The sequence below is a fragment of the Schistocerca serialis genome, chromosome 3 (assembly GCF_023864345.2).
Source record: "Schistocerca serialis cubense isolate TAMUIC-IGC-003099 chromosome 3, iqSchSeri2.2, whole genome shotgun sequence".
NCBI lineage: Eukaryota > Metazoa > Arthropoda > Insecta > Orthoptera > Acrididae > Schistocerca > Schistocerca serialis.
The window spans coordinates 318,137,478-318,162,954 of record NC_064640.1 but is presented as its reverse complement, the minus strand read 5'-3'; the positions used below and the strand labels follow the sequence as shown (position 1 = coordinate 318,162,954).

Sequence of the window (25,477 nt, the reverse complement as noted above, 5' to 3'; positions counted from 1 at the left end):
TATAGATATTGGAAATATATGAAGTAGATCCTAAATTGATACAGTTCCTAAACATAGTAATGAAAAATTTGAAGACCACACTTAATATTCAAACAAATTCAAATAATACCACATCACAGCCAATACAGATTAAGCATGGAATATACCAAGGAGACTCATTAAGTCCTTTCTGGTTCTGCCTTTCTCTGAACCCACTATCCAACATGCTAAATAATACAAATTATGGATATAATATTACTGGAACATACCAAGACAAAATCACACATTTGCTGTACATGGATGATCTAAAACTACTGGCAGCAACAAATCAACAACTCAGCCAATTACTAAAGTTAACAGAAGTATTCAGCAATGATATAAATATGGCTTTTGGAACAGACAAATGTAAGAAAAATAGCATAGTCAAGGGAAAACACACTAAACAAGAAGATTACTTATTGGATAACCACAGTGACTGCATAGAAGCGATGGAAAAAACAGATGCCTATAAATATCTAGGATACAGGTAAAAAATAGGAATAGATAATACAAATATTAAAGAAGAACCTAAAAAAAAATATAGACAAAGACTAAAAAAAATACTGAAAACAGAATTGACAACAAGAAACAAGACAAAAGCTATAAATTCTTATGCTATACCAATATTGACCTATTCATTTGGAGTAGTGAAATGGAGTAACACAGAACTAGAAGCACTCAATACACTTACACGATCACAATGCCACAAATATAGAATACATCACATACATTCAGCAACAGAAAGATTCACATTAAGCAGAAACGAAAGAGGAAGGGGATTTATTGACATAAAAAATCTACATTATGGACAGGTAGACAATTTAAAAAAATTCTTTATCGAACGAGCAGAAACTAGCAAAATACACAAAGCAATCACTCATATAAATACATTGGCTACACCATTGCAATTTCATAACCTATTCTACTATCCTTTAGATCACATAACATCAACAGCTACAAAGAAAGTAAATTGAAAAAAGAAGACACTACATGGCAAGCACCCATATCATCTAACACAGCCACACATTGATGAAGACACATCCAACACATGGCTAAGAAAAGGCAATATATACAGTGAGATGGAAGGATTCATGATTGAAATACAGGATCAAACAATAAACACCAGATATTACAGCAAGCATATTATTAAAGATCCCAATACCACAACAGATAAATGCAGACTTTGCAAACAACAAATAGAAACAGTAGATCACATCACAAGTGGATGTACAATACTGGCAAATACAGAATACACCGGAAGACATGACAATGTAGCAAAAAGAATACATCAACAACTTGCCATACAACATAAACTAATAAAACAACATGTTGCCACATACAAGTATGCACCACAAAATGTACTGGAGAATGATGAATGCAAATTATATTGGAATAGAACCAATATAACAGATAAAACAACACCACATAACAAACCTGACATCATACTCACCAATAAAAAGAAGAAATTAACACAATACCCAATACAACAAATATACAGAACAAAACAGGAGAAAAAATTGACACATACATCCAACTGGCTGAGGAAGTCAAGGACATGTGGCATGAGGATAAAGTTGACATTATACCAATTATACTATCAACTACAGGAGTCATACCACACAATATCCACCAGTACATCAATGCAATACAGCTACACCCAAACGTATATATACAAGCACAGAGATCTGTAGTTATTGATACATGTTCAAATACCCAAAAGTTCCTAAATGCAATGTAACATATACCGTACAGTTAAAAGGAAGTCACACTTGATCAAGGTCTGCATCACTTTCCATTTTTAACCAGACGTAACATCTGAGAAAGGAAAGAAATAATAATAATAATAATAATAATACAGAAAAAAATGAAAAACTTGTAAACATTCAGCAAGTAGCCATATTTACAAATTAATCTGTGATGTAAATGCAAAGTGACTTGTTCCACATCATTATGAATTATTGTGCTAATAATTTATGGGACAGGAAACTAACTGAATAACCAACTAATCATTCAACTGAATGTGAGCTTCATTGACTATCAACAAAAGGAAGTTAAGATAAGAAGAAAAAGTTACACATTCAATGACCCAATAAGAGACAGCAGTGTTACATCTCAAGTAGGAACCCAAAAACTTTGACTTTGTATGGGAGAATGTAGACTAATTGTTGCTTGCACACAGAAGAACAGATGCCCAAGCACTGAACAGATATGTACATAGCAAAACAATTTATGATGAGAGATATGACGGTATACAGTTTCAGTAAAGAAACCTCTAAAGAAACAGTGTCTATTTGTTCATAACATACAGATGCTAAACGTTTGATCAGAGTACAGCAGACATGTTAAAAAATTGTTACTACTTCCCTGATATAAAATTATAGTTAATAAGATGGAACAGTATTTGAACATTAATGTAACATTTTTGTGAAACAACATCTATATTAACAGAGCAAGACAACTGTAAACTACATCCTGCTCAAAAATTCAGTTCAGCTTTCATGAAATCTTTAGCTGAATAGTAGTATCACTGAAGTACAGTATTGTGCAGCTTTTTCAGGAATCTATATTCATACTAAGAATGTTCTTGGCTTTCAGTTTGCTGTAAATTTTCATTTCAATATAAGGGGTGTCTGGGCAGACAAGTTTAAATGATGAGCATATAATTATCTTCACTTTTTGTCTTACATGAGTGATCAAAATACTTTTTTTAATACTTCTAAACTGTTATCTAAAAGGATGATAACACACTGATATACAGGGAGGAAACTGTTAATAATTTCAGATTTTTAAATAATGAGCAACATGATTTCCTTGGATGCACAACACACTTGTTCCTAATTATTCTTTCCTGTAGTTTCCTTATAGGTAATGTGTTGCTTTAATTTCCTCAAAAAACAACACCATACCTTACAACTGACTGGAAGTCACTATGGTATCCAATTCTCCTTGTGTCCATGTCAGTAGCACTAGATAATATTAGCACTGCAAATGCAAAGCTACATAATTTGTTTACTAAATACTCAACATGTTTATTACAATTAAAATTCTTACCTGTGTTTAATCCTAAAAATTTCACAGAATTCACTTCTTCTAGATTTTGATTGATATGATTTATTTTAATTTCCTGGGATTTTGGCTGATTTGTTCTGAACTGGATTGTATGGGTTTCTGAGATGTTCAAAGTTACTCCATTGAGCTGAAACCATGTTTTCAAATGATCTATTGTATTGATGGTGCATACAGGGATATTTTCAGACTCATGGTTCTCAATTAATACAAATAAAACTGATGGATCATTTTTATTGATTAGTAGGTCATTAATGTTAAACAGAAGCAAAATAGGTCCTATGATAGAACCTTGAGGTCTTCCATTTGGGAGAGTAATTTGCTGCAGTTGCAAAGACAATCACTCTTTGTTTTCTATTGCACAGGTATGAAGTATGCCAGTGCAGAACACTGTCTCTAATTCTATATCTGTCAAGTTTATAGATAAAAAGTGCACATTTACTGAGTCAGAGGCTTTTGTGAGATCACTAATGATGCCTGTAACCTTATTCCTATTGTCCAATGATGTGCTAATCTTGCTAACAAACTTTTCTAATTGCATCTATAATGCTTTATCCATGTTGGAAGCAAAACAGATTTTTCAAAATAATCTCATATTTGTCAGTAATATTTTGAATCTGGATGGCAGAGGCTTTTTCAAATACTTTTGACAAGATAGGAAGAAAAGTAATGGGAAGATATTTTTCCATATTCTCTCTTGACTCTTTTTTTGAACATCAGCTTTACTTCTGCATATTTAAGCACCTATGGCAAACATTCATGTTCAAAATACTGGTTTATTATTGTAGATAAGTTGGTGTCCTATTATTTTATGAACACATTTGAGATATTTTTTGGGTATCACATGCCAACCTGGTGAATTTCTGTTTTTCAGTGTTAATATAACATTTTCTACTTCTATTGTTGAAATGTTTTAAATTTTGTGAAGCATTCAGACATTTGATCTAGTGCAAAGGAAAATATTTTGTTCTTATAATCTGCAACACTAAAACAAAGTACAGAGTTAAAGGTAGAAAGACCTTAAATGAAACACACCTAGCCCTCAACACCTACCATAATAGAATTTTATTTAAAATGCCACACTAAACCAAAAGTACTTTTGTTCATATTTTAAAGCTGTTAATGGCACCCAAGTGTGTAAACACTTATTACTGAAATAGGCACCAAAATTGAGGGTAGCAAATCAAAAAGAAAAATGCATAACTCTACTTTCAAATGTTCCATTATAAAGGAAGACCCAGAGCTGATCCACTTTAATTCTCACATATCTGCAAAAATAAATGATATCCTGTAGACAGTGCCAGTTGTGATAAGAAATAGCTGAAATTGCTAAGATTGGACAGGGTCTCAGGGCATGATGGAATCTCTGACAGATATTATACAAAATCTTCAGCTGATTGGCTTCTCTCTTAACCATTAACCATAATAGACCATAGATCCCTAAAACTGTGTTGATGTCTGGAAGAAAGCCCATGTCACACCCATCTACAAGGAGGGCAGTAGGAGTGATTCTCAGAACTGTCATCCAATATTTTCATCATCCATCTGTTGCAGAAACTTAGAGCAAATTTTGAAGTCAAACAAATTAAAGATCTGGCAGGAAATATTTATGGTAAAATAGGATCATTTTTCAGTTATCTACAACACTATTTGGAAATTAGTTGTTTCTGACTTTTTACAGATGATTTATTTATCTATAATGATGTAATACTTGAAAAAAATTTGCACAAATGTTCAATCAGATCTTGGTAATGTTTGAATGAGGTGCACAGATTGACAGCTGCTTTGAAATATTAAGGAGTGTAAAATTTTGCACTTCACAAAAAATGAAGCTGCAGAGTTGTAATCAACTCATTCATACAAATACCTGAGTGTATCAATTTGTAGGGATAGTGATGAATACACAGAACTTTTTTATAGAGATTTTCATCATTAGTTAAATGGTAGATAATAGTATAATCACATGGATGAATATAGTATTCCAGTGAATGTGAATGAGTATAGTATTCTAGACAGTCATTGTGGCTGTGTATAGCTCATATAAATGTGAGAGTTAATTGTACTGTTTCATAGTATATTTACAAACATTGCAACAGCTAAACAGAATGGGCTGAAGGTGTCCACACTCAGAGGCTGTGTAAAACAGTTACTAGCAATCAGTGATTAAGATTTCAGAGAGCTAATACACAACAGTCCAGCAATAGCCTCTCATGTGTGAGTAGAAATAATTTACACCAAGTTTAGTCAGAGTGGAAAGTCACAAACTGAAGCAGATGTGTGATCAAAGTTGTCAGAAGATTTCCATGATGTCTGTATCTACATACATATTCCAGAAGCCCCTGTATGGTGTGTGGAGGAAGATGTATCATACCAATGTTATGGATTTCCTTTACTATTCCATTAACACATTGAGTGAGGGGAAAAATGACTGTTTGTGTTCTCTGTACATGCCCTAATATCTTGTATCTGAGTCTTGTGGTACCTACCTGAGATATGCAGGGGTGGCAGCATAACGACTGCATGGTCTCCTTCAAATATAGGGTCTCCAAATTTAGCCAACAGGGTTTTATGAGAATTGCATCTTTTTTCAGAAATTCCAATTTTAGGTCCCCAAGCTTTCCTGTTACACTTCTGTATACAACCTGTTACAATCCTAGTATTGCAGCTCTGAGTTTGTTCAGAGTCTGCTGTTGTTTCTATTTGATACAGATGCCACACCCTGGAACAATGCTACAAAATTGGTTGCAATAGCAATTTGTATAAGAATTCTTTCATAGTTGCATTGTATTGTCCTGGAACCCTTCCAACAGATCTAAGTCTTCCACTTGCCATTCTTGATACTAATTTAAATGTTAATCCCATGGGGTAACATCAGCATGTGAGTTCCAATATGCCAAAATTACTGCTCTCAGGGAAATAAGTTTGTGATACTGTAACAATTAATCTATCACTTGGCATGCAGCTCTGTGATGTCTGTGTGTTGAACCAGTTGATAGAAGAGATATAGGAATGTGTGGCAGACTATGCAGTGTGACCACAGCATTAGATGTTGGCCATTTAGTCTGCATGCTTATAATGGGCAGACTAGCATTGTCCCCAATGTCAGCTGAATACTAGCGAGCAGTGCTCCACAGTGATGGTCACATGTGTTCTAGACACTAGGTGGTGGCCATATGTGTTCTAGATATTAGGAGGCATACAGTGACCGCAATTTGGGAGCCTGTGCTGATGAAGAACATAGTGGACAAACCGCTACTCCACCCTCACTCTTATTTCGGGCAGCTTTACATGCCATATTTAGCAGAGCAATGTCTGACCAATGTGATGAGAAATGTGCAAGCCCTATGCAGAGAATAATGAGTACCACTGCTTCTCCAGTTTGTATGTTTGTGTGATATTGCCACCACTGAACATGTCTTGGATATGACTGGCTGACAACTGGTTCATGATGACCCTCCACCAACTGCTACAGGTACCTTGTGGATTTTTCCAAAAACCTTGTGGAGAAAGATCTCCAGGAGTGTAGTAAAATCCTCTGTGATGCATGCCATAACACTTAGAAGCTGTCATTCCAGCACATGTGACTTCACATGACATGATTCTCAAAGCCAGTTTCTAATATTTGTAAATTTATATGTATCTAAACTGCCCCATGAATCACAGACATTGCCAAGGTGGAGCGGCTTGTGTTTCTTAACAATACAGATAGCCATACCACAGTTGCAACAAAAATGGAGGGGGACTGTAGAGGGGGCAGGAAAACATGGTCCCTGAAGAGGGGCAGCAGTCTTTTCAGTAATTCCAAGGGTAATAATCTGAATGATTGACTGATCTGGCTTTGTAACCTTGACCAACATGGTCTTGTTCTGCTGTTACTGTGACTGGCTGAAAGCAAGATGAAACTACAGCTATTACTTTTCCTGAGGACATGCAGCTCTACTGTATGGTTAAATGATGGTGAAATCCCCTTGGATAAGATATTCTGGAGGTAAAAGAGTCCGACATTTGAATCTCTGGGCAGGGACTACTCAGGAGGATGTCATCATCAGAATAAACAAAACTGGGTTTCTGTGGATCAGAGTGTGGAATGTTAGATTCCTTAGTCGAGTAGGTGGATTGGAAAATTTAAAAAAGGAAATGGATAGGTTGAAGTTAAGTATAGTGGGCATTAGGGAAGTGAGTGGGTAGGATTAAAAGTACTTCTGGTCAGGTCAGTACAGGGTTATAAATACGAAACCAAACAGGGGTAATGCAGGACTATATCTAATAATGAATTTAAAAAAAAATAGAAAGGTGGGTCAGTTTCTGTGATCAGCACAGTGAACTCATTATCATAGCAAAGACAGATACAAAGACAACACCCACTGCAGAAGTACAAGTTTATATGCCAACTATCTCTGCAGATGATGCAGAGATTGAAATAATGTACAATGAGATAAAAGAAATTATTCAGATAGTTAATGGAGGGGAAAATTGAATTGTGACAGGTGACTGGAATTTTGTAGTTGGAAGAGGATGGGAAGGAAAAATTGTAGATGAATATGGAATGAGGGAAAAGAATGAAAGAGGAATCCATCTGGTAGAATGTTACACACAGCAAAATCATTGCTGACACTTGGTTTAAGAATCATGAAAGGAAATTGAATATGTGGAAGAGACTTGGGGACACTGAAAGGTATTAGGCTGATTACATAATGGTAAGACAGAGATTTTGGAACCATTTCTTAACCTGTAAGAGGTTTCCAGGGGCATATGTGGACTCTGGCTGTAATTTATTGGCTATGAACTGTAGAATTTGTAAAAAGTTAGAAAATTAAAGAGATGGGACCGGGATAAGTTGAAGGAACCAGAGAGTAGAGAGTATTTCAAAGGGAACATCAGGCAATGATTAACTTGAACAGGGGAAAAGAATACTGTAGAAGATGAATGGGTACCTTTAAGAGATGAGATAGTGAAGGATCAAGTTGGTAAAATGACAAGGTCTAATAAAAACCCTTGGGTATCACAGGAGCTATTTGATTTAATTCATGAAAGGAGAAATTATAAAAATGGAGCAACTGAAGGAAGCAAAAGGGAATACAAATGTCTAAAAAATAAGAGTGAGAGAAAGTGCAAAACAAAACTAATGATTACATGGTGTGCTAAAAACATGAAGAATGAAATGGAGTCCTGTTATTCCATGTGGGAAATGGCAGACATTGTATTCTGTTATGGTTTATCCAAGCACGTTAATCAACAAGCGCATGTCTTGCCCTGTAAAAGAATTTTCAGCAGATGGTTTCAGTGACCTGCTGACACGTGATCATTTGCAACCAGATCTGTGGGTCACTGCAGACCTGATACAGTTTGTATGTTAGATATGGATGACCGAGAGGTGCACGAGTGCTTGGACAGACCACTGAAAGACCTAAGTGAAAACAAGGCCACTGGAGTAGGCGACATCCTCTCAGAACTGCTGTAATCCTTGGGAGAGCCAGCCATTATGAAACTATTTCATCTGATATGCAAAATATATGAGACAGAAGAAAATGCCTCAGACTTCAGGAAGAATGTAATATTTCCAGTACCAAAGAAAGTAGGTGCTGAGAGGTGTGGATATTACTGAACTATAAGTTTTATAAGTCATGGTTCCAAAACATTGACACAAATTATTTATAAAAGAATGTAAAAAGTGGTAGAAGCCAACCTTGAGGAGACCAGCTTGGGCTCCTGAGAAGTACTGCAACATGGGAGGCAATACTGATCCTATGACTTACCTTAGCAGGTAGGTTAAAGAAGGGCAAACCCAAGTTTATAGCTTCTCTCGAGAAAGAGAAAACTTTTGGTAATGTTGACTGGAAATTTTGAATTTAGTAGGTGTGAAATACAGGAAGCAAATGGTTACTTACAACCGGTATGGAAACCAGACAGCATTTATATAAGGGCATGAAAAGGGAACAGTAGTAGAGAAAGTAGTGAAACTGAATTGTAGCCCGAAGTCATTCAATCTGCACATTGAACAACTAGTAAAGGAAGACAAAGAAAAATTTAGAAAAGGAATCAAAATTCATGAGAAGAAATAAAAATTTAAACAGCTTGGAAGTGCAGTCAAGCAGAATGGACAGTATTGTGAAATGAGGATATCAGATAAACATAAACAAAGTAAAACAAGCGTAATGGAAAATAGTCAAATTAAATCAGGAAGTGCTGAGGGAATTAATCAGGAAATGAGACACTAAAAGTAGTGGGTGAGTTTTGCTACTTAAGCAATAAAATAAGTGACACTGGTGAACTGACAAGAAAAACATTCCTGAAGAAGAGAGATTTGTTATGATTGAATGTAAATTTAAGTGGCAGGAAGTCTTTTCTGAGGGGATTTGTCCAAAGTGTCGTCTTGTATCGAAGCATAATGTTGATGATAAGCAGGTCAGTAAAGGAGAGAAAAAGAGCTTTTGAAATGTGGTGCTACAGAAGGATGCAGAAGATTAGATGGGTAGATCACATTACTAATGAGGTGGTACTGAACAGAATTCAGGAGAAAAGAAATTTGTGTCATAACTTGACAAGAAGAAGAAATCTGTTGCTAGGACACAGTGTGAGCTATCAAATAACAGTGAATCTAACACTGGAGGGAAGTGTGGAGGGTGACAGTTGTAGAGGAAGACCAAGAGAAGAGTACAATAAGCAAGTTTAAATTGATGTGGGTTGCAGTAGTTAGTCAGGAATAAAGATGCTTGCACAGGATAGGGTAGCATGGAGAGTTGCATCAAACCAGACTTTGGATTGAAGACCACAACAACACATGCACCTGAAATGTAATATAAGTTCATGTATCACTTTTTCCTTCAAACATTTGTGCATTATGCTTGAAAATTGTTTATTTCATATTAAATCTTGCAATAAGTCAAATTTTAATATTTGTAGTTGCACATTTACTTCACTTCATTTTGTGAAATTCTGTCATATCTTCATTACAGGTGGAATGTAGCAACGGTCAAATAGGGTATGGACGAAGGAAACGAGAAGTGCCTACTATGGCACCTGATCCAAACAAAGTATTTGAAATAACAATGACAACATTCATTAAAGTTGATTATGAAGAAGAGGAAGGTGCTGACAAAGGTAATACTGAGGCTTCTCCATATGTACAACATTGAAATTGTACATCTGTTCTCATGCTCTAAAATATAATACTAATCTAAGGTATAAAGGTTTCACTAAGAGCTAAAGAAGATTACATGCACTGTAATGAGCCAGTTATTCATATAAGGCTGAATATTGTATAAGACCAAGCCTAAAAAGCAGCTTCATCACAGGTTACAACAATTGTCCCTGTCGTACAGACAAGATTTTCAGCATTAATATTTTACACATCAACTGGCATTAATAGTCACTGCATTTCAACCTATTGTATGATCACATGAAAGAACTGTGATTTGTTATACACATAATCTAGTTCAGTCCTGATTATACATAAATAAAATAAATATGTGACTATATTTATGAAACCAGAATTTTTCCCTCGTAAGTCATGATTTCCTTACATGACCTAAAAGCAGCTCTTTATAAAAAAAATATTTATTTATTTATATAAACAATTATTTGAAAATATGACAACAATTATTCAACTTTTATACAGCTCAAGTAATGTAATTTCATTTACAACATAAAATTCAACTATCAGCATGCTTCAGAACTGTGTCACACTGATTTCAAAACTTGATAGAGTACACTTAGAATGAAGATATAGTTTTAAAATGCTTTATGGCTATATCTGTTCATTACTATTGATGTAGCATACAAAAAGAGAAGCATTTGGACTTTAGTCTATGTATGTTAGTCCAGTCTGTAAATTTTACAATGATAAAGACAAAAAAATTTCATTGTGATTTCATGATTAGCATGTACTATCTTAAGATTTATTCTTAAACTTCTGTTATATACAAATCTCAAGTAAAGGTGTAAATTTCCATTGTATGGTATAAAAGTCTCTGTAAGGGCATGTATGTTTTGATAATTCATGAGTTTTACGCTAAACCATTTATGGAATATATTCAAAATCCCCTCCCATGTATTTCACTGCAGAGACATACTATGAAAAATCCTGGGTGCTAGTTGGAATTCCTGCACTGTGAATGACATTTACGCAACCCATTTATAATGAGGATTCATGAATGACTAAAAAATACAATGTTTTGAGTGCAGCTCAAAGAAAGAAGTTCACCAGATCTGGTGACTTTGAAGGCCATAAAGTAGTATTTCTCTGGTCTGCCAAGCATTCCATCTCTGCTGTACATACATGATGATGTAGTATGAAGTCATAGTAGATGCTTATACCCACATCAAAAAAAATTTTGCATCACCACAGTTCCCAGAACTCCTGAAGATAGGCTTTGACTGTGGATATTGTATCACAGACACAGTTCCTTTGACTGTTCAGAGACATCACTAAACCCATCCAAAGATGTAAACAGCTATGCATGAGCAGCGCCTATAAGACAGAGGGTGGTCTGATAGCCAATCAGTTCCAGTCATTCCACCAGGAAGGAGGTACACAGCTCTTGTTGTCTGAGTTCAACCATGCCTAGACAGTCAATACCACGGTTTGATCATGTCCGCATTGTTACTTTGTGCCAGGAAGGGCTCTCAGCAAAGGAAGTGTCCAGGCATTTTGGAGTGAACTAAAGTCATGTTGTTTGGACATGGAAGAGATACAAAGAGCATGCCTCGCTCAGGCTGCTAGTTATGGATTATGGCTCAGAGTAATCCTGACAGCAACACCACCATGTTGAATAATGCTTTTTGTGCAGCCACAGGACATTGTTATGTGTTATGTGTTATGACTCAAACTGTGCACAGTAGACTACATGATGCACATCTCTACTCCCAACATCCATGACAAGGTCCAAAAAAAAAAAAAAGGTTCAAATGGCTCTGAGCACTATGGGACTTAACATCTGAGGTCATCAGTCCCCTAGAATTTAGAACTACTTAAACCTAACTATCCTAAGGACATCACACACATCCATGCCCAAGGCAGGATTCGAACCTGCGACCATAGCAGTCGCGCGGTTCCAGACTGAAGTGCCTAGAACCATTCGGGCACACTGGTCAGCTGACAAGGTTCACCTTTGCAATCATGACACCATGCAGCGCAGTACATATGAGCACAACAACTTGCCGAATGGACCGCTCAGTATTGGTATCATGTTATCTTCACCCATGAGTGTCACATATGCCCTCAGCCACACAATCATTGGAGACGTGTTTGGAGGCAACCCAGTCAGGCTGAACACCTTAGACACACTTTCCAGTGAGTGCAGCAAGGTGGAGGATCCCTGCTGTTTTGGGGTGGCATTATGTGGGGCCGATGTACACCACTGGTGGTCATGGAAGGCGATGTAAGGGCTGTATGATATGTGAATGCCATCCTCTGACTGATAGTGCAACCAAATCGGCAGCATATTGGCGAGGCATTCGTCTTCATGGATGACAATTCGCACCCCCATCATGCACATCTTGTGAATGGATTCCTTCAGGATAATGACATTGCTCAACTAGAGTGGCCAGCATGTTCTCCAGACATGAACCCTATCAAACATGCCTGGAGTATATCAAAAAGGGCTGTTTATGGATGACGTGACCCACCAACCACTCTGGGGGAAATCTGGACCACCACCAATGAAGGCCTTGCTGTATGGTGGTACAACATGCAGTGTGTGGTCTTCATGAGCAATAAAAAGGGTGGAAATGATGTTTATGTTGATCTCTATTCCAGTATTCTGTACAGGGTCCGGAACTCTCAGAACTGAGATGATGCAAAACTTTTTTTGATTTGTGTATTATGTTTAGTATTTTCTAGATTCTCAGACGATACATGTTTCAGAGGTCAGGCAAACAGTGTAAGATATTGTCTGAGATTTACATAGAACATTATGATTTTCCGCAATCAGATAGAGAGATGGTTGCTTAAATTACTTACTGCACCTTAAGTTGCTGAGTTAATCTTCAGTATTTGTAACAGGGTATGTTGAAGTCTGATGAAATGGCACAGTAGGTGCATGCAAGTCCCTAATTTTGGAATAAACTGAGTTAGTAAAATACTATGACTTTCGATGTTTACAGATCAGAAACTAGGCACTAACATCCAATAAAAGAAATTTAATCACAGTACTCTACAGCAGTATACTTTCAAAGACCATAACAGAAGTTAACTTCCAGCCTATGTACTGAGAAGGGCATAGGAATTGAACTCACAGATCATGTGGCATAAATTTGTGATCCAAAAATAAATCAGATCAGAGAAACCAACACGCCTAGGGAGAGAGTATAAACTCACTGCATAAATCATCACAGATAAAATGGCTGGAATCCTGCAATGATCTTCATTGTCACACACTGTGCGCCTAATAGTAGCCACTTGGTACGGCAGTATTATGTTGAGAACCAGTAGTATTAGTATCATTTGTTGTTAATGCAGAAATGAGGAAATAGCTAATAATTGAATATGGCATTTTTGAGTGAAATGGCACAGTGGTAATGACACTGGGCTTTTATTTGGGAACAATGCAGTTCAAATTCCTGTCACATGATCCTGGAGAGATGTTTTTCCTTATTCATTTCAAGTAAATGGCAGGATGCTATATTTAAGAAGCTCTTGATCAATTTGAATCTCCTTTCTTGCCCAACAGTGTTTGTACTCAATTTATAATGGCCTCAAATAATACAGTATTTTCAGAATCACTGTCATCAGAATGCAGAAGATGTTAGCAGCTACTCAGTTATTTCTTTGTACTGTATCTTACACAGTCTCTATTGCAAAGTGAAATAAATAAAAAAAATACTGTGTAAAGGAGACTGTGTTCTTTATACCATAGGAGCTCCTGTCTATTTTAAAAACACAAAATAAGGTACCATACAAAAAACTGCAAACATAACCTTAAGTATTCATATTTGCCTACACATTTAAACATTGTCTTTCTTCAGTTAATTAGCATAAGAACTTTAGAGTTATTGGTATAATTTAAATAGGTATGGAGTCATTGGTAACTGCATGGTATTTTTGTATATAACTGCCCTCCTTCTGACTTCAATGTCAAATATTATGCTATGAGCTACTAATGAGTCAGTCTGTAGCATTTTTTCTTTATCATTATATTGTCCTAACGCACCAATTAGTTTAGTTGAATATTTTTTTAGTTCTATCAGGTTTCATTATTAAAATTTCTAATGTTTTTAACTCCATTTACATTATTGAATATGATACACTTGAAAGATTGTCATCTGGTTACAAAATCCTTGTCCATTTTGTATGTGCAATTCACAATGCAGCTGTTACAAGGCACTACATAAATTTGTAATCTTAGTAAACACATTGTACCTCTTGAAGTCAAGATATTCTCATTTATTTAGAAACCTATTATATTTTTTGGGTATATAAATGCTTTTAATGAGCCACATGATGATGTTAGGGAGGCAGTTCTCATGTTCTGGACTCGTTTATAAAAGTAAAGGTGTTTATGCAGTGAAGAAGACAACAAGCAATACTAGAGAACAGAATACTATTACCTGAAAATTTGTCCTTTTTGTAAATCTACATACAGGTCAGTTAAAGTCATTCATTGTGTCACTGTTTTGTTCAACAAATGTGTGGTGACAGAAGATGTTTTGAGAAGTATTTCTATTTATAAGTAAATGATTATAGATGTAATCCTATTTAGAAGTAAATGATTATCATTTAACTTTCCGGCAGTCGTTCTTCCCTCGAACAATATGCAAGTGGAACAGGAAAGGGAGGTAATGACAGTGGCACATAAAGTGCCCTTGCCAAACACCACTGGGTGGCTTGCGGAGTATAAATGTAGATGTAGAACTTATGAATCATGAACAGATAGCTAAAAAAACTCTGCATTGTTGTCCTGTGACATGTGGACAGATATCTTTTATGTCATTATAATTTTAAAGGAAGGAAACCATGAACCTCAGCAGATGTTTTACATTTTAACCCCTTGCACATTGTCTGTTTGAGCTCCAAAATGAAGAAACAGTGTACTGTTTATTTAATCAGGTGAATAAATCTATGCAAGTCTAAAAGTGAATGCGCCAATGTAGGATATCAGTGGTTGTCAATGAAAAAGATGAATTCCTTCTGTATATGGTTCTGCTTCTTGCTTCTGAGCTCTTACACACAATCCATCACATTGTGAACATTAATGACCTCTTGTCCATTACATTGCCAGATGCTAAGTTTGTTTCTTTTGCAGATGCTACAAACATTGCAATAAACCGCAAGTCAAGTATAGATTTAGAAATAACTGCTAATCAAATTTTCACTGACCTTAGTAAATGATTTAAAGCTAATTCACTGTCATTAAACTTTGAAAAGACCTGCTGTATGCAGTTCAGAACCTATAAGATATTTCCTTCCTGCATGTATATAACATATGAAGACATACAGATGAAAGAGGTTGACAGTGTTAAATTTATGGTATAGCAACTCTATAATAAATTGAGGTGGGAAGGCCATACCACAGAATTGCTGCAGTGCCTAAACAAGTCTGTATTTGTAGTGATAATGATGTCTGATGTAGGAGATATAAATATAAAAAAACTTGCATACTTTGCTTACATTCATTACGTTATGTCATATGGGATCATTTTCTGGGGTAACTCATCAAACCGAGTAAACGTTTTTAGTGTGCAAAAGCATGTAATAAGAATAATTTGTGGTGTAAATTCGAGAACATCATGTATAAATCTATTCAAAGAACTTTGTATTCTAACCACTGCTTTTCAATATATTTATTTGTTAATGAAATTTAGTGCAAGTAATATATCTTTGTTTTCAACAAATAGCTCAATACATAGTATCAATAGTAGGAATAAGAACCATCTACATGAAGACCTGAAACCACTTACCTTGGTCCAAAAAGAGGTCCAATATTCAGGAACACGCTTTTTCAATAAATTGCCAGCAACCATTAAAAACGTGGTATCAGATAAGGCACAGATTAAATATAGTTTGAAAGACTTTTTGACAGGCAACTCCTTCTACTCTATAGATGAATATTTTAAAAAGGACTGTTAGACCAGCTTAAGTAAAAATGTCTGCTAGATTTCAATTTTGACAGCACTCGGTCACAACGGTCAAGGTTAGGTATTTTGTGTATGATAAATTTATTAAAAGTGCACAACAGTGTTTCATTCTGACAGTGTATTAATTCTTAAATATTAGCAGTTCCAGTTTGTTGTAATGTTGTGTTATACTTTCTGACATGTTCCACACCCATGAGAATCAATATATTTTTGGGTCTATGGAATTAAAACTGAATCTAATCTAATCTAATCCATTACCCTATGGGAGCAAAACATGCAGTGGTGGTACTGAGTATGGTTCACAAATTTTAATTTTCCCATTGCAGTTCTGTATTATTTAACCATCTTTTAAAACATGCTGTGTACTACAAAACAAAATATACTAATTTCTCCTGGATTATTTCCTTAGACAACTAATATTTAGTAATAAATATAGATTGATTAGTGTTTTTTTATCTCAAATAATAATCTGCTACAAGCAGTATATAAAATCTCGTCAGCTGATTGGTTCTCATTTCCAATGCATTTCTTAATGTTGTCAGGACTAGCCTGTCATGCTGAAAACGTGTCAGATAACTCATTTAATTTGTTTCTTTTTTTTTTTTACAGCTCAAGCTCCAGTCCGAGAATTTAAGGTGAAAAATGACACAAAGACACCACCCAAGAAGATGAATTCATTTTACAATGCTGAGCCAAAAACTCTTCTACAGCTTGAAAGTGAAGACATTAGGGATGATGTAAAATACATTTTAATCAATGAAAAGAGCAGCGCTAGTATTTTCACCTGTTCACTGATTTTTGTCTCAGTAATTGTGCTTCTCCTCTAATGTGCTCTTGTTTCTCAAGTACGTTAGACAGAGACATCATCACCGAAAAAGTTTTTTTTCACAGTTTTTAAATCACAGTACACTGTATGTCCAGCAATATCACCTTCAAGATGAAGGCCCAAGGAAACACAGACAGACCATCAGTTAGTCAGTCAGTCAGTCACCAGTTCATAATTAGCAGAAGAACTGTCAGGAAAATGTAATTCATTGACAATTAACGTGCACTGAAAGTGACTGACTGGTAAGCCTAATGAAAACTGCCTAAATTTTCCAATAACACGAATGAAAAAAGCCATATCAGCTTTCAAATATTCCCAGGTTTTGTTAACTACTGTAGATCCAAATTAAAAAAAAAACATTCACTATGCAAATATTTGAGTGAGAATAATTTTTTACATACTGAGACAAAATCAAAAAAATGTTTAATTATTACACAAGAATACACTTTCTGCCTAAGTTTCACAACTGTTTATTTTACACAACTGAAGTTTCAAGTTTGAAGTCCTTTTTAACATGTGTCTTCATGTGTAATAATTACGATTTTTCACCAAGACAAACAATAAACTCAGTTTTTTTAATTATGTGAAATATATTGGGCTTTGCTCTGTGATGATGAAAACGTAATGTGCCATTTATCTGTACTGTGATATTTTTCATATTGCAAAGTTATCTCAAAAACAATATTATTGAAATAGAGCAGATGGACAGTGCACACTTGGTATCACCCCTCATTATAAGACATCTTGAAGGCCACTCAGAAAAAATGCTCAAATGTGTGTGAATTCCTATGGGACCAAGGCCACTCACGCTGAACATCTGAGACACGGAACTCACTAAATGAAGACAATATGTTGTTATTTATTTTGATGAAGGAAAAGATGATCTATGTGATGGATGGAAGTTATCATAAGGCTGTGAGAATACAAACATGTCTGAAATTTAGACCCTGCAAGATTTTTCTTCTTACTATCTTAAACGTGTTGTGATGTTTTCAGTGTGAGTCTATTCTTATGTGATGTGTTTGTAATCCTGATAAATCACATCGTCTTTCTTTGCATGTTGCTTTTATAGTTCCTTTTATGAAGACTTACTTGCTTCAGTTTTGTGGAATAATGTTTATACTTCAGTAACATTCATACATTTTTCCATCTCTAGGATGTTTTTCCCCCTTCTTCTAAGAACTCAGTTATTGAACAAAATTTTTAACAAATTTAGTAATTACATATTAAATTTCTACCTTCTGGTAGGTACAGTATATTAAGAAAGGATTGGAAATGCCAGGCTTACCATTAATAATTTCAAGTCATTCAATAATCATGACAATAAATTAAATACTCTATGCTATATCAGAAATAAATCACTGGTTCATAACAAGGGACCAAAACTGATAAAACATGTTATGCCAATTTCACGAACTATTAATTACATATGTATATTTTTAATGTTAATTTACCATACAGTGCACTTTTTCATACATAAACAAAAACATGTAAAAACTTAACCAATGAAAATCAAGGTTGAAGCTTCCCAACAAATGTTTACTACATGGAAAACAGTCTCAAAACACAGGCCCTTCAAGTCCTTATGTTGCCCACAGTTTTAATCTCTCAGGAAAATTCATATGTTACTCAACAGAGTTCATTTGCTTATAGAGTGGAAGATTTATGGATATGCTATAAGTCTCTGATACAGCTGGCTCAAGTTTCTTATTTTCGAATATAACCCTCATCATTCATCTGAGAATGTTCTTCTATACAGACTTTTTACTGGATGCAATCACAAATTACAATGGCCTTTAAGTTAATGATGAACTAAATATCATCATCATCATCATCTTGGACAGTTTCCAGCCACTGGCTGGGTCTGTCGGGAACACAAGCCTCTCCATCGTGTTCTGTCTTTCCACCATTCCCCCTCTTCCACCTTCGTCCAGTTCTCTCCTCTTCTCATCACACATTCCTTCACTCCCTTCACCCATCTATCTCTTGGTCTTCCTCTGGGCCTCTTCCCCTCCAGTTGCAGATCAAACATCCTCTTTGGAATTCTTCCCTCATCCATTCTCTTCATGTGTCCATACCACTGCAGTCTAAATATCATCAGTTCTATTTATATGAGACAAGGAATGCAATGAAATAAAGATGCAGTTCATCTGGAACTGTATTTTTCTGGTAGTCTCAATTAAATCCTTCATAATACTTAAATATTTCTGAAGCCCAATTTCCCTTTTTAGCCTGTTTTTCAGAATAGTTTCTGAAATGATATGTTGATCATGGTGCTTTTTGATTTTACTTTAGATTTGGCCTTGACATGTAGGGCCTACATGTCAGCAGCTATTTGGAATCAACTAACTCTTGAAGTTACAATGTGTGAGCTAGGTACCTTTGCTAGCATGTTGAGGGTGCTAGTAACAAACACCACCCTGTAACAGCGCAGTATTAACCTTGTGAAATGAGCTGGATAATCTCATATGGCCTTGGGTGGGCTAAAGCTTAGATTTATAGCATGCAATACCAGAAATAATTCACTAAAACCAAATTTGACTCAAATATACAGCTGTAAAAAGGGAAAAAACTTTAAAAAAAAACCTGAAACAATCCTACAGTGGTAAGAAAATGTTCACTTTAATCATTTTTACGCTTAGTTGCTATTTACCCTGTAACATTGATATTATGAGAAATGTTAATTAACAGCTTACAAAATAATGCAATGTCAGTTCCACATGTTTTGAATTCTGACACATTGCCTAATAGTAAGGCAGTTTCTTCATTCAGCTCCTCTCATTGTAATGCCTTTAGTTACAAAATATTTACTTTCAAACTGCATACTAGAATGCAGTACCAAAGCTGTCAGAGAACCATCTGTACAGATTACATTATGCATTGCATTAAAATATCTATTTGTATCTGTTACCATTGTGAATTATCAACCTCATAGCTTTGGCATCCAGAGTAGTTCCAAGGAAATCATATTTTCTTGTTAGTGGCTATACCTGTCCTAATAATTAAATCCACTGCAGTGGCTACTTTTGACTATTATTTGTACATTTAGCAACTCTGTTGACAGAGTTGTGCTTGCAAGCATGTTATTCTAGGAATTTTAATCTCATAGTAAATTACTGCCACGAAACATGTTTTATTGCAGAGCTCTTCTTCCACATATTCATTTGAATTTGAACCCTTTCAAATTCCTATTTGGTTTTTCTGACCACAGATGAAGTTACATTACCCTCAGTTTCTGGTATATTAATCTGGCATTCACAGTGATCTCTATGTGATGAAGTGAAAGGACATTATGGCTGCCAAACTTTTACAGTGTTTCTATTAGTAAAACTATGCCGTTGGGTGTTTTTTTTATGTAACTTCACATTTCGTATTCATTTCCATTTTCTTATGCTTCATAGTTTTGTGAAGAATTATACTCAAATACCTTTCAAAATGGTATTTCATGTCACCTGAGGCTAGTTCCAGTTATGATGCAGTGTCACACAATCCTCTTCAGAAAGCTAGTTATTTGCTTTTCCAAAATGTATTGTATGCTGTAAAAGAGTGCTTCACATTACTGTAAATTACTTATATGTTCACCTTAAGTTAGACTTTATCTAAACTTGATGGAATTTGACAATATTTTACTTTCAATTGTGCTGTAAGCTATCACTATCTTTAAACAAAATATGCATGTCTGATTCACAGCATTTTGTTAAGTTTATAAATTGTCTTATAATGGTTGACTGATGATGATAAATTAATTTCATTTGCTGGGATGAGCTTAAGGTATTATATCAGAATATGGAAATACTGAAACTATTATGGTAAAATGCTCAATCTTGAATGAGTAATTGTAGGTGCAAAAGTGTATGTGAGTATGTATTGGTAGGAATTCTGTAATGACAGATCTTTCATGATATGAAGATAATGTTAACTTAAACATTGCTTGGGAATTTGAAAATGTACATGCTCATTTGTGAGCTTATTATAAGATATGAAATGCAAGGCAGTCTATTTGTGTCATAAAAACTGCTTCTGAATTATTTATAGAGTAAGATATTCTCATACATGTAAATGTGAAAATACTTTTCCTACTACTTATGGTAATTGGAGAGTTAATAATGTCATTGTTAATTTCTCCATTATGTAACTTCCAATTTCACTGACTCATTAATATCACATCTCATATTTTATTATTTCACAATGCAGACAATGTACATGTTGTTTTAAATGGAAGAAATTGGATTTTGCATTTGGAGGATTGCTCTAACACAAGAATCATGGCATAAACATAGTCTTCAGACATATTAATGTTATGCTTTATTGTGTCAGACCACTTAATGATTTACACAAATAAAAAGAATCGCTTAAAATAAAGCCAATTGCTTATTATTTTTGTGTTCTGAAAATTTATTATGTAAATCTACTGACGCATAACCTGAAAATCCTTTTAGCTTTATTGAATGGACGTGTATAGATATTCATCAAAGTTCTCCTTTGAAAGAAGAACAAAGTTAATAGCCACAAAATATGTTTTACTCACAGAATATTGCACAGGTTTAGTTATGGTACCAGTGCTGTTTGAGCATTGATTGGTAACAGAGGTTTGAGTTCCCATTTCAATGAACAAAGTTGCAGCCATGAAACTTAGTGATGGTGTTAGTTATTATCTACATACTCATGCTGCCTATGTGACACTTTTCCAAATGATGGATGGCTAGGCAGAGACATTGGTTACAGAATTCTTTATTTTGATTGTGCAGGGAACACTCCGCTTCTAAAATCACCTTGTTATCATTCTGGAAATTCCGCCACACACTGATTTCTTCACCCAAGGAAAGAAGGAGAAGTCACTGAGTGCCATGTCAATAGAATACATGGGATGACACAAAATGTTAGAACCCAAGGAAGCAAACTGCGTGACAGTGTCCCATGCAGAATGAGCTGTGCAAACTATGGGGCAAAAACATCCTCTTGTACAACTTCCTGCCATGCTTCGTCTTGGCAGATTCATATATCTTCATCAGGAGATTTTAGCAGTATTATTTTTATTTCTATTACTATTTATTTATCTACATTCTTTTTAAGGCCTGTTTTGTGGTTTATAATACAGTTGGTTGGTTTGGGGGAGAGGACCAAACAGCAAGGTCATCAGTCCCTCAGATTAGGTAAGGGTGGGGAAGGAAGTCAGCCATGCCCTTTCAAAGGAACCATCCCGGCATTTGCGTGAAGCATTTTATGGAAATCGCAGATAACCTATATCGGGATGGCCGCATGAGGACTTCAACCATCGTCCTTCCGAATTCGACTCCAGTATGCTAACCACTGCACCACATTGCTCGGTATAATAGAGTAAAGAAGCTGCAATTATGTTTTTATGATGACACACATATTGGTAAGTCCTTGTTAACTGACATAGTACTTTCTAGCAGGAAAGAGATTTTTGTATATTTATACTGTATTGTATTAAACGTTGGTTCCATGGGTACAGTGATAAAGTACATAAAGTAATTTTGGCCAAGGAATTTAAGTGGTCATGTTGATGACAATTTGCCCATATATACTGAAGTGTATTGTGCAAGGATGGGCAGTAAGGATGAATAAAAAAATAAGGTGGGGCATCCAATTCAACAAGGGCTAGTAATATTTATTTGAAATGAGATGCATATTGGCGATGACGCTTTAAATGGAATGTTGGATATTCAGCCTTAAAATTACACAATATTAAATTATTTTACATTACAAAAGGCAATTCAGGCACTATTACGATGTGGAAAGAAAGTTACTGTCTTTATAGATGGGCTAAGCATACATCAGAGACTGATTACAAAGATTCTTTTCTTGTATTTAGTTGGAATCACATTCAGTTTTTTGAGAAATACTTTGAGTAATTTCAATTACAGAAACATAGTAATAGATATGAGTCTTTGTGGATGCATGGCATGAAGACTGATCCTTTGGGTGATTTGGCGATGTCCATTGCATGTCTGCTAGTGGTGGCAAAAGTGTTGGTAAGTAGACAGGTGCTTTTCCTCAGAGTGGTCAGCCATTTGGATAACTGCATGGAATTGTGCATTTCCTTGCTTGCAGCCCAAAGTATGAACGGTACCAAGTCCACGAATGTTTGTTGACATTCCTGCATGTCTCAGCAGTCGTCATCCCCCACCCACTGTGAGTCAATGCTGCAGGTTCTGTTCTTTTGACTAGCAGCTAGTGAGTACCTAAATCTTTCTGAAGCACACCAATCCAATCTGCTAAAGGATGCTGTGGATCCCTTGTATTGTTGAATGTCTATCATGATGGCATTACATGTTTAAGACATCACACTAACATTCACTTCTAAAAATGCTGTGCATTCGATCTGTCCAGCTGTGAAGACATATTGACACTGTTACTTGATGTCACAGTATTTTTAACAGCAAATGGTAGTAGGTAAACATCAATTGGCACTGGATTGCATCATAAGCCACATCTTCTGTAACTTATGTTTGAAGCTGGTGCCAAAACTCAGTGGGCATTTCATCAAAAATAACCTCATCCTCTGAGTTTTATGTAAGACCTATTGCATGCTTTTGTACTTCAATTTACATACATGCCAAAGCACACTGTCCATGAGGTGTCAGTATTTGCACACATTGGGAGCGTCTTGAATGACCGATATTTGACAATAGTAGAGTCTGAGCATCCAATTTACCAATGATGAGTATAAAACTGTAAATCGTAGTCATGGACACCGTAAGCAGCATACAAAATTTGCAGAAATTTGCATCACAGGTTGTGGCATATACAACAGTATTACAATCTTGCTATTTAGCACAGAACATGCAGACCAGCTAAGTGGTGGAATATTTGTACAATCCCCAGAACTCAGTAATATCAAAGAGTTTCCATCAGTCAAGGTTGTCTGAGGCAGAAGAATGGTTCAAATCACTCACTGACTGTTCCACCGAAACCTCATCTGTTGCAACCATACGATATGTTTACACTTGATATGATACCTCTTTCTATGGGAACACTACTCACAACACTAAAGTATGTAACTGATACAGGTGAAATATGGTAATCTATTTTGCGCAATTGCAAAAGCATAAAAAATTCTAGAGCCTTACAATACATCTGTAATATGGAAGGGAGCAAAGAGACTAAATGAGGAGCAACAGAAGGTATCACACACTTTAGTTTTCTGTTCAAAAGATGAGAAATCTAAGGATTAAAGTCTTGTCATTAGTGTTATATGAGCTCACACTGAGGAAGGGTAGAGAAGAAAGTTGATTACGTCTTTTTCTAGAAAATACCATATGTAACTTATCTATCTCTGTGGTTGTCTCATATCAGACAAGCACAGGATGTTTACTTTTTCAGAGCTCTCTAAAGTTTCCAGACAAGAAGCTTTTCTACCTTATTAGATACACCAGCACATTTAAAAGCATCAAACAATTTTTAGAAATTGATCCACATCATCTTTTTGACATATTAATTGTGTTTTGTTTTCTTTGTAAGCACCAAATAACTTAAATAATAACTATACTGTTCTCCTTCAATAGAACTGACTTTTCAGAGATAAAAAAGCTTTTTTAAATGAAAATTGTTTCATCAATTTATGTTATTATTTGTGCACATGTAGTCTTTTTCATTGTTCATTGTTCATGATTCACTTTCTGTTATTTGGCCTCTTTTGTGGAAAATCACTCATAAGGAAAGTATATAAGTGCTCATAGAACCTTTGCAAAGTACACAAAAAGAAATCAAACAATGAAGCAGAGATAAAGAAGCTGCAAAAGTAGAAAATCCTTTACCTGTTTTGATGTTGCTTTCCATTCCACTCTGTTCCCTGACATCCAGTGTGAATCAACTTATACTCATATCCTTGATTGTTATTTGTCTCCCTTAACATCCTATGCATTCTTCTTCTAGTCTTCGGAAAGCCTACTTCATGTAGTGGTGCAATGGACTAATGTGCAGAAAGGGTAAGGTTCAATTCACTGTTCAGCCTTCCAGATTTAGCTTTCGCATGGTTTCCTTAAATCATATAAACATAAACACATGCAGATAAATGCTCCAAACTGATCTTCCCCGATTTATGTCAAGAATTCATGTAAGAATTTTGCAACCATGCCTTATTAAACTAATAGCTAGGTAAATTTCATACCTGTCAGCAACCTCTTTCTAAGGAATTTGTATTGCTACATTCTTCTTCATGCCGTTCTAAGCACTACAGTCTGGAGTCGAGCGACCGCTACGGTCGCAGGTTTGAATCCTGCCTCGGGCATGGATGTGTGTGATGTCCTTAGGTTAGTTAGGTTTAAGTAGTTCTAAGTTCTAGGGGACTGATGACCTCAGAAGTTAAGTCCCATAGTGCTCAGAGCCATTTCTCTGCTGGGCCCACAAGTGCCTATCTCAGCTACAATAATGCATTCACTGTGGTGTTCATAGTAGCCCATCCTCATTCCTATTTTCTTATTCATTTTTAAACCTACATCTAGATAACCTCTATTTGATTTTGTATGT

At 35.5% G+C, this 25,477-nt stretch overlaps 1 protein-coding gene across 1 annotated transcript in view; it reads left to right on the top strand.

The window, feature by feature from the left end:
* Nucleotides 1–21,361, top strand: part of LOC126470125 (uncharacterized) — a 130,979-nt gene extending 109,618 nt beyond the window's left edge. The window contains exons 7-8 of the mRNA XM_050097740.1: nucleotides 10,041–10,185; nucleotides 16,768–21,361. Of these exons, the coding sequence (XP_049953697.1) occupies nucleotides 10,041–10,185; nucleotides 16,768–16,985 (363 nt within the window). The 3' untranslated portion in view covers nucleotides 16,986–21,361. The remainder of the gene's footprint in view (nucleotides 1–10,040; nucleotides 10,186–16,767) is intronic.
* The last annotated feature ends 4,116 nt before the right edge of the window (nucleotides 21,362–25,477 follow it).